The sequence below is a fragment of the Pelophylax lessonae genome (assembly GCF_965119305.1).
Source record: "Pelophylax lessonae genome assembly, chromosome: 5".
Taxonomy (NCBI): domain Eukaryota; kingdom Metazoa; phylum Chordata; class Amphibia; order Anura; family Ranidae; genus Pelophylax; species Pelophylax lessonae.
Genome location: NC_138772.1, coordinates 325,524,141 through 325,541,582, shown reverse-complemented (window position 1 = coordinate 325,541,582; position 17,442 = coordinate 325,524,141). Strand labels below are relative to the sequence as shown.

The 17,442-nt window shown below is 47.5% G+C and overlaps 1 protein-coding gene across 1 annotated transcript in view; it reads right to left on the bottom strand.

The window, feature by feature from the left end:
• Positions 1-17,442, bottom strand: part of FARS2 (phenylalanyl-tRNA synthetase 2, mitochondrial) — a 697,584-nt gene that overhangs the window by 402,664 nt on the left and 277,478 nt on the right. Inside the window, exon 5 of the mRNA XM_082257348.1 lies at positions 338-469. Coding sequence (XP_082113474.1) covers positions 338-469 — 132 coding nt within the window. The remainder of the gene's footprint in view (positions 1-337; positions 470-17,442) is intronic.

Genomic DNA, 17,442 nt, shown 5'->3' with positions numbered 1-17,442 from the left:
CCTAATGATAAGTCGTGTGAAGATTGGTTCAGCTAGTCTCCTCCCATATGCCAATCACCTGACGCATTTCACCCTCCATGGGCTTAATCAGAGAAACACATGACTTATCATTAGGCTGATAATTAGTGTACGGTCCTGCTTTCTCCTGTTGGATGGCTATTTGATAAAACAAGCTATAAACTTTCTCAGCAGCATAGGTAGCAGGTGGCCCTTACAGACTATTCATCAGCCTGACCCCAGAATGTATTTCAGCTGTGTGTTAAGCTTAAAGTGATTATTTAGAAATATATATATATCATTTTTTTTTTTTTTTTTTAATTATTTCTTTTTTTGTTACCTGAATTCACCAGCTTCTGTTCCATGACACCACATCCTAGAACTTCCATCCATTGCCCCTGAAACTTGATCTCCATCTCGAAAGATGGGTGTGTAAATGGGAAGTAGCAGTCTACCCATCTAATCTCCAGTCCTGAGGATAAATATAAAATACATTATTTAAAGGCTTTTCTCCAACCTTGGATATGTATGAAAACAAACAGCATAAAGGTATAATCACTTTTTTTACCCAGCTGATAATTCTTGATACATGAAAAAATGCCCCAGTCTGCTGTAATCGGAAAAACATTTTATGAAATGCAGACAGTCTGTGAAAGCAAATCAATCATGTGTCCGGTTTCGGCAGCTACTAGACAGGGAGGAAAATAAGGAAAGATCATGAAGATAGCAGGAAGTTCTGTCATTCTCAGTAAATGGGAACGACTGGTAACCACTAAGAGTATTCTTGTACTTAGAGCTGCACATGACAGAATATGCTGTCTTTACAGACTTTACCTGCACTGTAGGCATTTATTATCTTCTGTACTTTGGTATCAGGATAACTAAGTCATTCCTAATAAAAACACAGTTGTCTAAATTGTCACTGTGCATCTACATCATATTTTTAAAGCACAGAAATAACCAAATATATAGTGCTACATATTTTGTATTAATGTTATAGCGAGGGTACAGCAGAAAAAAAAAAACAGGGCTGTATATGTTCAGTTAACAAATACAAAAAAATGTTGCAAGTAACGAAAGCATCAGTATGTCTTAGAAAGGATAGATAAATATACAATCCCTTCAACTGTATACGTGCTCATCTTTAGAATTTGTGTATGCAAAAAAATAAATAAATATATACACACACACTATATATATATATATATATATATATATATATATATATATATATATATATATATATATATATATATATATATACACAGTGCCTTGCGAAAGTATTCGGCCCCCTTGAACTTTGCGACCTTTTGCCACATTTCAGGCTTCAAATATAAAGATATAAAACTGTAATTTTTTGTGAAGAATCAACAAGTGGGACACAATCATGAAGTGGAACAAAATTTATTGGATATTTCAAACTTTTTTAACAAATAAAAAACTGAAAAATTGGGCGTGCAAAATTATTCAGCCCCCTTAAGTTAATACTTTGTAGCGCCACCTTTTGCTGCAATTACAGCTGTAAGTCGCTTGGGGTATGTCTCTATCAGTTTTGCACATCGAGAGACTGAAATTTTTGCCCATTCCTCCTTGCAAAACAGCTCGAGCTCAGTGAGGTTGGATGGAGAGCGTTTGTGAACAGCATTTTTCAGTTCTTTCCACAGATTCTCAATTGGATTCAGGTCTGGACTTTGACTTGGCCATTCTAACACCCGGATATGTTTATTTGTGAACCATTCCATTGTAGATTTTGCTTTAGGTTTTGGATCATTGTCTTGTTGGAAGACAAATCTCCGTCCTAGTCTCAGGTCTTTTGCAGACTCCATCAGGTTTTCCTCCAGAATGGTCCTGTATTTGGCTCCATCCATCTTCCCATCAATTTTAACCATCTTCCCTGTCCCTGCTGAAGAAAATCAGGCCCAAACCATGATGCTGCAACTACCATGTTTGACAGTGGGGATGGTGTGTTCAGGGGGATGAGCTGTGTTGCTTTTACGCCAAACATAACGTTTTTGCATTGTTGTCAAAAAACTGAATTTTTGTAAAATCTTACCGTAAAATTCCTTTGAGTCCTCTGACAGTCGCCGCCCACTCATACAGTCTTCACCAATGGGTATTGACCTCTTATCCATAGGAGCAAGCTAGCCAAAGACTTGTTAAAAACAAAGTAATTTACATAGACACACCTATGGGGGCTGTCACACTGGTCCAATACCCCCCTGCTATCAGTCATCCCAACTCAGTTTGTCTTCTGCCTAGTTAGGAGTGAGATAAGCTCTCCCTGTGCTGGGGCTACAGCCTTCTTCTATTTTTTTATGATTTTATTTCTGCAAATGCGTTTTTTCTCTGCATTACTTAGCGTTGCTAGCGTCCTGAGTTTTTGGCTGACGGCACCCCCGCCATCTGGGGTTGGAGGTTTCCCGTCGATGTGAGGCACCCACGCCATTGGGTATGGTAAGTACATTCTGTGTGGGGCCTCTGTCTGGGGCTGGCAGTCCTGTGTGTCTGTGGTATCCCCTAATTTCTGTGCGTTTTTGGGGCTCCCTTTCTCCTCGTCCCTGCGGGGCCTCTAACTCAGCTAGTTTTCTATGTGGGTTTGTTTGTGGGGGTCCCTCTCCTATGTGACACTTTATGGTGTGTGTGGAGGTTCAGACACTTGTGGCGACCGCTGCGCGGTTAAAAACCACCGGCCCGCCATTTTAGGTGTGGGCAGCATGCTAGCTTCACTGTGGGTGCTTCTGCAGCGATGTGTGTAGTGTATTTTGGCGCCTTACGGCGCCATCTTGTATGTGACAATGTGTTCTCCTGAGCCCATGTCAGCGACCATTTTCCCGGAGCCTCCCATTACTTTCTATGGGCAACCATGTTTCCTTAGTCTGAAGTCCTAGTTCAGCCTCCTGCGGTGACATCGCTTCCTTCTTCTGTACAAGATCGGCAGGCATGTGGTGGGGTCTGACTTTTGCTGTTTTTTTGTGGGAATACCTCTGGCTGTCAGCTTAATCCTGTTTGGGGGTCTGCTTGCAGAATCCTTCATAGCGGTGTACTGCGGGGGATCGTGGTGCGCTTAAAGGGCCAGTACCTTAAAAAAAAAAAAGTTTTTTATTATGGAGTCCCAGGACAGCAAATTTCCCCCAGCTTTGGTGGATGCTTCAGGTTCCTCTGAATCTTCTGCTCTGAATGCTCTGACTGCCGCACTTGCGACTTTAGCGTGCAAAGTGGATTTTTTAAAGACTGAACGGGATACTAGAAATAGGCCTAGGCTTTCTCTTTCTTCTGATCTGAATCTGACGTGGTTGCCGTAGATAGTGTGCCCCTTGAAGGGTCTCGCTCTTCTCAGTCTGAGGGGGGGGGCTGAGGTTGCGGGGGTGGATGATTCCCCCCCTGGGACGGCCGAGGACCGCGCAGCTATGGATGCACTGATCATTGCCGTTAAGGAAACACTACATTTAGAGGATGATCCAATCCTCCGGGAAAATGGTCCTCTTTTGGTACCCTCAGATCCCGTAAGGCGGCGCAGGTATTCCCTTGCCCCGCTGAGTTCCACGAAACTGTGAATGAACAATGACGCAACTTGAAGCGCACTTTTGTGGTGCCAAAGAAGTTTCAACTCCTCTACCCCTTTGCGTCTCCTACGGATTTGCGCTGGTCTGTGGCTCCGAAAGTGGATTACACTGTGGCCAGATTGAACAGGGCCACTCTGGTACCCACCGAGGATTCTCCAGTGTTTAGGGATCCTGCGGATAGGAGGCTGGAATCTCTTGCCCGAAATTCCTACATGGTGGCGGGTTCCATGCTGAAACCTTTTTTCGCCTCTGTCATGGTGGCTCAGTGGACCAGATTAATTAAGGGGTCATGTATTTGTGCGATGCGGCCTTGAATGAGGCCCCATTAGCTGCACACTTATCTAGTGTTGCAGTACAACCAATCAATTTGGTTGGTCGCAGATTGGTCGGTAAGGAGAGCGTGGAAATCTTTTTGTCTTGTTATATGCATTGCCCTTCCAATGCTCCTTGCTGCAGAGACCAGTTACAGGTGTGGACAGTAACCAGTTGTTTTTGTTATAGATAACACTGTACTACTCTGAGGGAGTGATCAGGGTTTTTGTTTTTACAAATTGTTTGCTGTTAAAATGAAGATCATTGTAACAGCAAAGTTTTAAACTGTCATAAATTGATTACATTCATGACAGCTGTGATCACTAGTGATCTGTTATTGGCTAACACAGAGTTGGCACATGACGTACATGTACAGGATTGTGCCTGCATGTGCCGCCCCACCACAGTATATGTACTGTGGTTGGTTGGTAAGTGGTTAGATGTGGCGGTTGCATTTGTTTTCTATTTTTATGCTGTTTTCTCTCTGTTTTTACCTGGTGATCTGGCCTGTAATATACCTCCTGTATTAGAGTGCCCCCATTCTGGATGAAGGAGCACAGGGGGCAACTTTGGACAGCAGCAGTCTGGGGGAGGGAGTGATAGATGTACTAGCAGATTTAAATACACTTATAAACTGAAGCCAAACTTCAGCTCACATTTTATAAACAGTCACAGTGTCAGTTTTTTTTTCCTTTTGGGATAAAGGTTTTACATATATAAATAAAAGCTGATTATTGTAAGCAACCCTGTCAGTGGAATTGGTAAGCTGCAATATAGTAAATGTTTGCTTTTTGTTAAATACAGTTTCATACTTTCACATCTGTATACCACTTATGGACCAGAGACATTTTTACATTCATGCGTTGGGGTTTTCGGCTTAGATACCGCTGTAGTTTAACATAACGGAATTGTCAGTTGCCGCCCCTCATAAGTCATCACTATTGGGTATTGACTTCCGCTCCGCAGGAGTAGCTAGGCATAAGACTTAGTCAAAAGAACAAAGCATTTAGCATAGACACACCCATGGGGGCTGTCCCACTGGTCAATACCCCCCTGCAGTAATCCGTCCCAACTCAGTTTGGTAGAATAGCAGTAGGTGTACAAGAAAAAACCCCAAAAGAGGGGCGGGGGCGGCGACTGTCGGAGGATTTAGAGAAAGGAATTTTACGGTAAGATTTTGCAAAAATTCAGTTTTCTCTTACGTCCTCCGACAGTCGCCGCCCCTCATAAGTCATCACTATTGGGATGTCCCAAAGCAGTGTAGACATGAGGGGTGGGAGACACAACCGTAGAAAAGGCAACGCAGTACCCACATCAGAGAAAGGAACCTTACACGCACAGTAACAACCCAGGAAAACAAATTACCCAGGGGATAAACACCCCAACAGCCAGGGACCCACAAAAAAAAAAGGGTCCCCTATGGCACTGCCGCACTGACAACTTTGCGGCCAAAGGAGGCATCAGCTGATGCCAGAACATCCACCTTATAGAATTTGGAAAAGGTGTGCACCGACGACCAAGTCGCAGCCTTGTACACCTGGGCCACCGAGGCCTGATGCCGGTAGGCCCAGGACGTACTCAACGATCTGGTAGAGTGCGCCTTAACAGGAAAGGGTGGAACCCGTTCCCTCAAAGCATAGGCCTGCACAATGGTCTGTCTGATCCATTTGGCAATGGTCACCGCAGACGCAGCCATGCCCTTCCGAGGTCCCTCAGGAAAGACAAAGAGGGAATCCGATTTCTGAAAGGATTCAGTGGACGACAGGTATACCCTGATCGCCCTGACAACATCCAAGGAATGTAATGCAACCTCCTTAGGATGCTTAGGCTTCGCACAGAGCGAAGGCAAAACAATGTCCTCATTGAGGTGAAAATCAGAGACCACCTTAGGTAGAAAAGACGAATGAGGTAGCAAGACCACCTTATCCTTGTGAACCACCAAATAGGGAGAGCGGCAAGACAACGCCGCCAACTCTGACACCCTGCGAGCTGAAGTGATCGCCACTAGAAAGGCAACCTTTTTAGACAGCAGAGGCAACGATATCTCCCGGATGTTTTCAAAGGGAGAACGTTGCAATACGGACAGAACCAAGTTCAAGTCCCATGGAGGTAGAGGCTCCCTCCGGAGAGGAGCCAAATGTCGCACACCTTGAATAAAGGTGCGAATTAAGGAATGAGACGCCACAGGGTGTTGAAAAAGAACAGCCAGTGCAGAAACCTGGCCCTTGATCGTGGCCAGCACCAGGCGCTGGTCCACACCAGTCTGAAGGAAAGCCAACACTCTTGTCACCGAGTATGAGCGAGGAGAAAACCCCCTGGACTCACACCAGGCAAAATAGGCTTTCCAGGTGCGGTAATAAATTTTACCAGACAAGGCTTTCCTAGCCTTGATCAAAGTGGGAGAGACCCCTGTCTCTCAGGACCTGGCTTTCAACAGCCAGGCCGTTAAAGCCAGCGACTGTAAAGCAGGATGGAAGATCGGTCCCTGAGGCAGTAGATCTTCCCGCAGTGGCAGCCGCCAAGGAGGCTCGACCACCAGGTGAACGATGTCTGCGTACCAGGACCGGCGTGGCCAGTCCGGCGCCACCAGGATCACCAAGTGTGGTTCCGAGGCTAGCCTTCGAAGGAACCTGGACAACAACTGAATCAGAGGAAAGGCATATATCAGACAATACTGATGCCAAGGGGCCACCAACGCATCCGAGGCGTCCGCCCGCGGATCGCGCGTTCTTGCCACGAACCTTTCCACCTTGTGATTTAGCTGAGACGCGAACAGATCCACGTCCGGGGATCCAATGTAAGCCACCGCGGTAGCATTGTCCGTCTGTACCCGATTAGGACGGCCCCAAAGTCGATCCGACCACTGGAAGAGACAGAGCTTGATCGCTCTCAATTCCAATATGTTGATCGGAAGGGAGGATTCCTCCTGCGACCAAGTGCCCTGGGCAGACAGGTTGCCCAGGACTCCACCCCAGCCCGACAGGCTGGCATCCGTGGTAATCACCGTCCACAGCAACGGATGGATGGATTTTCCTTCCGACACAGCCGGGGACTGAAGCCACCACAGAAGATCCATTCTGGTTTGGCGACCCAACGAAACCCTCGGATCCAAGGACTGAGGAAGCCTGTCCCATCTGGCCAAGACCCCACTTTGGAGAGACCGAGTGTGAAACTGAGCAAATGGTATCGCCTCGAAGGCTGATACCATCTACCCCAGGCACCGCATACAGGTCCTGAGCGATGAGGACTGGTTGTCCCTGAGGGACCTGACCTCTTTTTGAAGGGCCCGGAGCTTGTCCTCCGGCAGAGAAACCTTCGCTTGAGCAGAGTCCAGAACCATTCCCAGATAGGGAAGACGAACCAAAGGAGACAAAGTCGACTCCTGAACGTTGATGGTCCAACCGAACTCCTGTAGCGTCTGTACCATAGTCGACAGATCGCACGTCAGGCTCTGACTGGCACTCAATCTTAACAGAAGATCGTCTAGATATCCCAAGACCGCAATGCCCTGTGCCCTCAACAGGCCCAGAACAGGCGCCAGCACTTTGGTAAAGACCCTTGGAGCCAAAGCGAGACCGAAAGGTAACGCTACAAACTGAAAATGGTCCTCCACAATGGCGAACCAAAGGTACCTCTGATGACCCTCGAAAATGGGGATGTGCAGATATGCATCCTTCAGGTCGATAGAGGCCAGGAATTCCCCCGGACTCAGGGAGGCCACCGCCAAGCGGAGGGATTCCATGCGGAACTTCCGAACGCGCACAAAGCGGTTCAGAGCTTTCAAGTCCAGGATAGGACGCACCTTGCCCTCCTTTCTGGGCACAGCGAACAGATTGGAGTAAAACCCCCGAAACCTGTCCCGATGAGGCACCGGGACAATTACCCCCTGGACCAAGAGGTCCTGCACCGCTTGATGCAGGTCCTGTAAACGCCCTGGGGTCAAATGAAGATTTGAGGGAAAGAATCTGTCCGCCGGCCGTGAAAGGAATTCGATCTTGTATCCCGATCGAATGATCTCCTGAACCCACCTGTCCGGAATTCGGAGCAGCCAAGGTTGGAGGAAAACACGCAAACGTCCCCCCACCCCTGAAACGGGTGAGGGCATCCCTTCAGGCAGAGGCGGGCTGAGCCGACGTGCCGGCATGACCGGACTTTTGCTTACCCGCCCAGTGCTTCTTCTGGCCACCTTGGCCCTTGAAAGATTTACCCTTGAATTGTGACTTAAAGGCACGAAAGAACCCCTGATTGGGTCTAAAGGCGGGACCCCGCTTGCCGCGAAAGGACTTGTTCTTCGGATTCTGGGGCAGCAGAGTGCTCTAGCCCCCAGTGACTCCTTTCACCAAAGTATCCAAGGCCTCGCCAAAAAGGCGAGACCCAGCATAAGGAAAGTCAGCCAACGTCTTCCGTGACGTCTGGTCAGCCGACCAGCTCTTCAGCCAGATCAGTCGACGGTTAAGCATCGCAACACTAGACAGGCATGCAGCCAAAGGGGCCTCATTTAAGGCCGCATCGCAAAAAAACATGACCCCTTGATGAATTTGGTCCACCATTTCCAGTGTAGCAGGTGGGGCAGAATTAGACACTAGTGTGCGTCTAAGCACCTTAGTCCAGTCCGCCACCGCCTGAGCCACCATGACAGAAGCGAAAATAGGTTTGAGCATGGAACCCGCCACCGTATAGGCATGGCGGGCAAGAGACTCCAACCTCCTGTCCGTAGGATCCCAGAACACCGGGGTATCCTCAGTGGGAACCAGAGTAGCCTTGTTCAACACGGCCACAGCGTGATCCACCTTGGGGGCCACGCACTAGCGCAAATCCGTAGAAGGCGCAAAGGGGTACAGCAGTTTAAACCGACTAGGCACCGTGAAGGGGCGTTTTAAACTGCGCCATTGTTCATTCACTGTGTGATGAAACTCAGCGGGGCAGGGAAAAACCTGCTCCGACTTGCGGGCCCTATGTGTACCAAATGAGGACACAACGGCCGGAGGAGTGGGCTCATCCTCCAAATGTAGTGTTTCTTTCACAGAAGAAATCAAATCATCCATGTGTGCGCGTTCTTCAGGTGACCCTGGGGAAGATTCATCAACCCCCTCCACCTCAGACCCCAGAGGGTCCAGGGACGAGCGAGACCCTGAAAAGGGCACACCAGCCACAGCAGCCACATCACCATCTGAATCAGAGGAGAAAGATAATCTGGGCCTCTTCCTAGCAACACGTTCAGCCATCAGCACCTCCATTTTTGACACCAAAGAAGCCACCACAGCGGCCAAATTAGGTATAACAGGGGGTTCAGCAGAACTGGGGTCCCCCACCAAGGCTGGGGGGAATTTGCTGTCCTGAGAATCCATTGCAAAAAATAACAGTGAAAGTACTGGCCCTTTAAAAGCGCTGCGGATAGCACAGCCCACCGCTATAAATACAGTGTACACAGACCCCCCAAAAGGGACAAAACTGAGCCAGGAAGGATAGAACAGAGAGATATGGAAGAGACAGTCTGCAGAGCCCCACAGAGTATTACCACACCGATCGCTGCTCCAGAGGAAAAGGAAGTGAGGTCACCAGAAGCTGAACTATAAGCTGCAAGGCCCAGGGAAATGGCTGCCCATAGGAATGAATGGAAGGCTTCGGCAAGATGGCCGCCGACATGTGCTCGGAACGATCGTTCTGCCACACACAAGATGGCGCCGCATGGCGCCAAAATCACTACATAGCAAGCTATAGCAAAAGCCCACACTGAAGCCAGACATGCTGCCCACATCCAAAATGGCAGACAGCGCGGTTTTCAGCCGCAGCGGTCGCCTCACATACAGTCTGCACCTCCCAAACACCAAAAGTGACACAGGAGAGGGGCCTCCACACCACACAGTGCCAGCAGTGTATTAAAGAAGACCCCCGCAGGGATGGCATCAGGGAGCCCCACAAACGCACAGACATGAGGGGACACACAGCAACACAGGACTGCCACCCCAGACAGAGGTCCCCACACAGAAAGTACTTACCTGTACTGGATGGCGTGGGGTACCTCTATGAACGGAAAGCCTCTGTCCTCAGATGACAGGGAATGCCGTCAGCCAAAAAACGCAGGACACTGCAGCACAGAACTGCAGATGAGTCCAGTGAGGTAGCCACCTCACAGACTGCATCCCTGCTGCGAGCAGGGATGGGTCTTCATAGCGCCAGGGAGAACCATAGCCGAACGCTCGATGGCGGGCTGGGGATCCATCTGACCCTCTGCCCTGGAGAGCCAGTCCGATTCCCAGCTCCGCATGATCCTTCATCCGAAGATCCGACGAAACTAAAGCTGACAAAATAAACAGCTAGTAAAGCAAAGAAAAAACTGACATTTTGTAAATAAAAATAAAAATCAAAGAAACGATTAGAAAGGCTGAGACTGAAGCCCCAGCACAGGGAAGCCTGACTACTCCTGACGCTAGGCAGAGACAAACTGAGTTGGGAGGGATTACTGCATGGGGGTATTGACCAGTGGGACAGCCCCCATGGTGTGTCTATGCTAAAGGCTTTTGTTCTTTTGACTAAGTCTTATGCCTAGCTACTCCTGCGGAGCGGAAGTCAATACCCAACAGTGATGACTTATGAGGGGCGGCGACTGTCGGAGGACGTAAGAGAAAAATGATATTTAGAGAGGAGCTCCAGGCCCCACTCCAAAACAAAATTAAAAATGAGCAGCTACGAATACTGTAGCTGATGAATTTTAGTATAAGGACGTTTACCTGCCCCTGGATACAGGGAGGGGCCGATTCTTCCATTAGCTTCAGGTGTTGGTGTGGGCATCTGAGGTAAGTGAAACACAGCCGGTTTCCTACTGCGCATGCTCGAGTCTTGTGAATGGTTTCCTAGTCTTCTGGGACCTGTGATGTGTCCCAGAAGACTGAGGGGGATGTAATTCTGGCTTAGTTTGCCGTGGCAATCTGAGCCAGGAGTGGGAGTGGGTACCTGTCAAAACCAGGTACCTGCTCCCCCCCCCCCCCCAAATCTTGCCAAATGGGGCAGCAGAGGGGGGGAGGGTGCAAACAAGCGAAACTTTCCCTTTTGGGTGGAGCTCCACTTTAAGTATGTATTCCTAACTTAAAGAAACACCTTTAATTTATCTCAGCATCCTCCAAATCTCCAAAACCTTTTTTTTTTTTTTTTTATTTTGCTGCTGTGATGACTTTCTGTTAGAAAGTGGCTACATTCATTCTCCATGTTCCCACTGTATATAGGAACTTAACCACCCTCTCTTGGTCGCTCCAGAGATCGACTAGGGAGTTGGGAGTTGAGACTATAGGATTTGTAGTGTGCATAGAACAGCACACACAACTGCAACTAACATGCACTGCTCATTCCAAGCAAAGGTAAGTGAGGGGGAAAAGGAGAGTTTCAGCAGCTGTCGGATGCTGCCGCCGCCATTGCCGGTAAGAGAACCCGGCAGTGAAGCCTTGCGGCTTCATGGGCAGGTCCCTACTGTGCATTCACGAAGCATTTAGATTGGCTCGGTGGCGGGGGAAGGAGGAGTGGGCCAAACTTCTGAGGGACAGCGCCACCGCGCCAGTCAAAAACAGGTACCCGGTCCCCCTTCCCCCCTGAAAGGTGCCAAATGTGGCACCGGAGGGGGGGGGGGGGAATTAGCGGAAGTTCCACTTTTGGGTGGAAATAAGACCTATAGGGTTAGTTTTCCTTACCAAAAAAACTGCCTATGCAGATAAGGGGCATCTGTAGATAAAAACTGTGCAGCTTTGAAAGTTGAATAATGCCCTTAGTTGCAGGCCATTTACGTACCTCCTGAAAGAGTTGGAGCCTGGTGATATGAGTGTGATTGTGGAAGCAGTCTGATTACATGCGTTTGTGAATTTGAGTTTATAGCAGTGGCGGCTGGTGAAGTTTTAGGATGGGGGGGCGCAAGACCCCGTCCTTCCATTTTGACCCCTCCCATTTCTCAGAAGCCCCACCCCTTATAGACTCCACCCATTTTGTCCCCTGTATTTTGCTTGCGTGAACAAATTCTCCCAATATATCACATATTAAGGGGTCCATCAGTACTAGTATATCCCATAATAGGGAGCAGGGGCCATATTATGGGATATACTGTGAGAGACACCCTATTATGGGATACACTGACTGAGAGTGGCACAAACCCCATAGTACAGACCCCCTAGCACAAACCCCTCAAGCACAAACCCCACATAAACCCCTCAAGCACAAACCCCACACAAACCCCTCAAGCACAAACCCCCTAGCACAAACCCCACAGTACAGGCCCCCTAGCACAAACCCCACAGTACAAGCCCCCTAGCACTAATCCAACAGCACAGACCCCCTAGCACAAACCCCACAGTAGAGACCCCCTAGCACAAACCCCACAGTACAGGCCCCCTAGCACTAATCCCACAGTACAGGCCCCCTAGCACTAATCCCACAGTACAGGCCCCTAGCACTAATCCCACAGTACAGGCCCCCTAGCACAAACCCCACAGTAGAGACCCCCTAGCAGTACAGACCCCCTAGCACTAATCCAACAGCACAGACCCCCTAGCACAAACCCCACAGTAGAGACCCCCTAGCACAAACCCCACAGTACAGGCCCCCTAGCACTAATCCCACAGTACAGGCCCCCTAGCACTAATCCCACAGTACAGGCCCCTAGCACTAATCCCACAGTACAGGCCCCCTAGCACAAACCCCACAGTAGAGACCCCCTAGCAGTACAGACCCCCTAGCACTAACCCCACAGTACAGGCCCCTTAGCACAAACCCCACAGTACAGATCCCCTAGCACAAACTCCACAGTACAGACCCCCTAGCACTAATCCCACAGTACAGGCCCCTAGCACAAACCCCACAGTACAGGCCCCCTAGCACTATTCAAACAGCACAGGCCCTGTGACTGAATACAGCGGGAGCGAGCCTCCGGCGGTGCGTGCGAGAAAGGGGAGTGTCTGGCGATGTAGGTCTACGTCGCCAGACGATAACGAACCACTTTGCCGCAGTAGAGCTCTAGTGAGCAGACGGCAAGTGGTTAAAGCGCAGAGAGCATAATGAAGAACAAGGAACACACCAGGCAGGTCCGAGATACTGTTGTGGAGAAGTTTAAAGCCGGATTTGGATACAAAAAGATTTCCCAAGCTTTAAACATCCCAAGGAGCACTGTGCAAGCGATAATATTGACATGGAAGGAGTATCAGACCACTGCAAATCTACGAAGACCTGGCCGTCCCTCTAAACCTTCAGCTCATACAAGGAGAAGACTGATCAGAGATGCAGCCAAGAGGCCCATGATCACTCTGGATGAACTGCAGAGATCTACAGCTGAGGTGGGAGACTCTGTCCATAGGACAACAATCAGTTGTATACTGCACAAATCTGGCCTTTAGGGAAGAGTAGCAAGAAGAAAGCCATTTCTTAAAGATATCCATAAAAAGTGTTGTTAAAGTTGCCACAAGCCACCTGGGAGACACACCAAACATATGGAAGAAGGTGCTCTGGTCAGATGAAACCAAAATCAAACTTTTTGGCAACAATGCAAAACGTTATGTTTGGCGTAAAAGCAACACAGCTCATCACCCTGAACACACCATCCCCACTGTCAAACATGGTGGTGGCAGCATCATGGTTTGGGCCTGATTTTCTTCAGCAGGGACAGGGAAGATGGTTAAAATTGATGGGAAGATGGATGGAGCCAAATACAGGACCATTCTGGAAGAAAACCTGATGGAGTCTGCAAAAGACCTGAGACTGGGACGGAGATTTGTCTTCCAACAAGACAATGATCCAAAACATAAAGCAAAATCTACAATGCAATGGTTCGCAAATAAACATATCCAGGTGTTAGAATGGCCAAGTCAAAGTCCAGACCTGAATCCAATCGAGAATCTGTGGAAAGAACTGAAAACTGCTCTTCACAAACGCTCTCCATCCAACCTCACTGAGCTCGAGCTGTTTTGCAAGGAAGAATGGGCAACAATTTCAGTCTCTCGATGTGAAAAACTGATAGAGACATACCCCAAGCGACTTACAGCTGTAATCGCAGCAAAAGGTGGCGCTACAAAGTATTAACTTAAGGGGGCTGAATAATTTTGCACGCCCAATTTTTAAGTTTTTTATTAGTTAAAAAAGTTTGAAATATCCAATAAATTTTGTTCCACTTCATGATTGTGTCCCACTTGTTGTTGATTCTTCACAAAAAATGACAGTTTTATATCTTTATGTTTGAAGCCTGAAATGTGGCAAAAGGTTGAAAAGTTCAAGGGGGGGGAATACTTTAGCAAGGCACTGTATATAGCAACACCTATGGTAGTCCATTCCCCCTTAAAAGTGCAAAGACCTACCAGAAGCCCTGCATCACTCAATGGCAGTTGAAGACCTCCTCATTTCATAACTAGCTTTTTAAAGGAAGGCGCACATATATGGAAAGGGGCATTTCATAAAAAAAAATAACTAGTACTCAAACTAGCTAGCGGGGTGAAAAAAAAAAAAGATCTATACTTTCAACAATTTTTTTGCTGACTAGGATAGTATGGGTGCTGGGAATTTTTTTAATACCGTTTTTGTTCTGTGAAATGCCCTTTTTATGTAAACCTTACTTTAAAAAGCTAGCTTTAAATTGATTGGAGCGGTTTTACAGTATTTCATATGCCTGTGGCTCCTGTTAAGGTTTGCTTTTTACTATATATAGAATAGGAAGGATGGGATTAAACTACACATTATTAATGTATCTTGGTTGTACATAGGGAGTATATTTTAAATATATGGTCGATTTTGTCCTTTACAATAAACACGTATTGTTGGAGTACAGAAGTAGCACGCTTTTTATGGTTATTATATTTCGGGTACAAAGAATTAATCTGAATACCGCTGGCAGGGTCGTGATATTATTTTCTCTCAACTTCAGATTCACTGGCAGCTGCCTCACTGGGCTATTTTCTTTATTATTTTAGGTTAAATGTGAAGATCTATTTTTTACCTCACTATATTAAAGCTATATCTCATTCATCATTTTTTTATTTCATCCTCTGGCAGATTTTTTGAAATAGGAAAAATTAACAGTCCAAGGATGGAATAGGATCATCAACATTTACAGGGGATACAGAACAGCCACAAAGGCCTTGTGGCTTCAAGTTACAGAATGTCTCGGAATCCTTTTCTACCAACAGCAGGGAGCCAACCATCCTGTTTCTGAGCTGTGCAAAACAGAACACTTTATTAAACATTAAAGAACAATGCTGTCTTAAAGATTATCTATAACCATTTTGGGGAGTGGGGAAGGACTAGAACTTCTGTCAGGTTTGTCTGCCATCAGAAGCTCCATTGGAGGCATTTTTGCTCAAGCATAAAGGTTGTTTCTAGGACAGGAAGTGAGGGGAAATCTTTCTAAACGTAACAGACATTTTTTATTTAAGTTAGGGGAGCGCTAGAACCTCTGACAGTTTTTTATTGTATGTTTCCCTTCCAGATTTTTGCTCACTTCCTGTCTGATAAAACGCTGTCCCCAGAACATAACATAAGGAGAAATCTCTCAGACAGAGTCCTGGATAGCAGTAAACCCTGAAAGGAGTTCCAACTCTTCCCCATTCTATCCAGAACAAAAAAAAGTTTTGCTTATAGATTCACTTTAAAGGGGCTTATTTATAAAAAAAACTTTGCTTTGCTCACCCATCGATCATAGCGGCTATTAATAATCACTGCGGCTATAGCCGCTAGTAATAATCACTGTGTTCTCCCAGCTGGGATGGCTCCCTGCAACCTCCCACCGGATGGGCACAATGGATCCCCGGGAGGGATTCTCTCATCAACACTGACCCGTGGTTGCAGGAAAGAAAACTGCACAGTCTGTGGCTGGCTTACCTCTTAATTATTACATGAGTGGCTTTTGGTATCCTCATTTAAGGCATCAGGATCCAATCAGACCATGCCATGGCTTCCTGCTTTTGGTGTTAGAAGTCCATAAATTGTAGAGAGACAACAACTACTTGACATCTGATGGGATGACACCCATGCATGCCATTCCTCTGCAGTATAAACCATATTGTGTCACAGGAAACAATCACTCCAGTTTGACTTTACACTTCTTTAGCTAACTGCAGTGAACTTGCATGGCGATTTTCTTCAACGCTTCTCATCAGAAGATGCTCTTGTTGAGGTGGTAACTTCCGTAGACAGCCTGGACATCTTTGAGATGGTTGCAGTTCCCTATTTGTTACATTTTTGTATTGCTTTTGCTACAATATTCTTAAAGTAAATCTTTGCTGACTTTCCTGTAGCCTTCACCTTTCTGGTGTAAAGAAATAATTTTCTTTCTCTGGGCTTGTGACATTTCTCTTCCATGTGGTGCCAATGCCGACAACATGAAATTGGAAGGGGTTTTCTTAGTTAAGTAAGGGCTCTTTCAAACTATCCGTCCGTCGGATGGACTCCGTATTTCTCAGCGGGGGATCAATCCGCCGATCCCCCGCTGAGCAGGAGGATGACAACTGTGTCTCCGCGCTGTGTGCGGAGACACAGCTGTCAGTTCCCCATACATCTCTATGGGGGAATGGGATGGGAACGGACCGTCGGTCCGTTCTCATCCGATCCTATCCACTGGGCTGATGGAAAATAGGGTTTCCATCCATCCAGATTTGACGGATCGGATCGGATTAGATGTCTGTGGACATGTCTCCGCTGACATCCGATGCCCCATAGGGATGCATGGGGGGACCACTCAGATCCGCCAAAAAAAACGGACAGGCGGTTCTGAACGGTCCGCCTGTGTGAAAGGGGCCTAGCTCCCTTTTATAATCAACTGTCTGCTGGACACCAGTTTAATGAATAATTAGACTCACCTGTAGTTGAATTCTTTTTAATTAGGACTTTGTTGTCTAAAATTTAGCTTAGGCTCCTAAAGGTCCTTTCACACGGTCCGCCTCCGTAGGCGGATCCGTGCTACTCACCAGGGGATCGTAAACACAGATCCCCGCTGAGCAGGAAGGTGACAGCTACCTCTCCGCCCCGCTGGTCTCTATAGGGAAATCCGATGAGAGCGGACCGCCTGTCCGCTCTCATCCGATCCGATCCCAAGGATGGATGGAAAAACTGAATTTTTGTAAAATCTTACCGTAAAATTCCTTTCTCTGAGTCCTCCGACAGTCACCGCCCCTCACATAGTCTTCACCAATGGGTATTGACTTTCGCTCCGCAGGAGTAGCTAGGCATAAGACTTGTTAGAAACAAAAGCTTTTAGCGTAGACACACCCATGGGGCTGTCCCACTGGTCAATACCCCCCCCTGCATTAAGCCATCCCAACTCAGTTTGGTAGCATAGCAGTAAGTGTACAAGAAAACCCCAAAAGAGGGGCGGGGCGGCGACTGTCGGAGGACTCAGAGAAAGGAATTTTACGGTAAGATTTTACAAAAATTCAGTTTTCTCTTACGTCCTCCGACAGTCGCCGCCCCTTACATAGTCTTCACCAATGGGATGTCCCAAAGCAGTGTAGACATGAGGGGTGGGAGACGCAACCGTAGAAAAGGCAACGCAGTACCCACATCAGAGAAAGGAACCTTACACGCACAGTAAGAGAACCTTCTGGGCAACAGA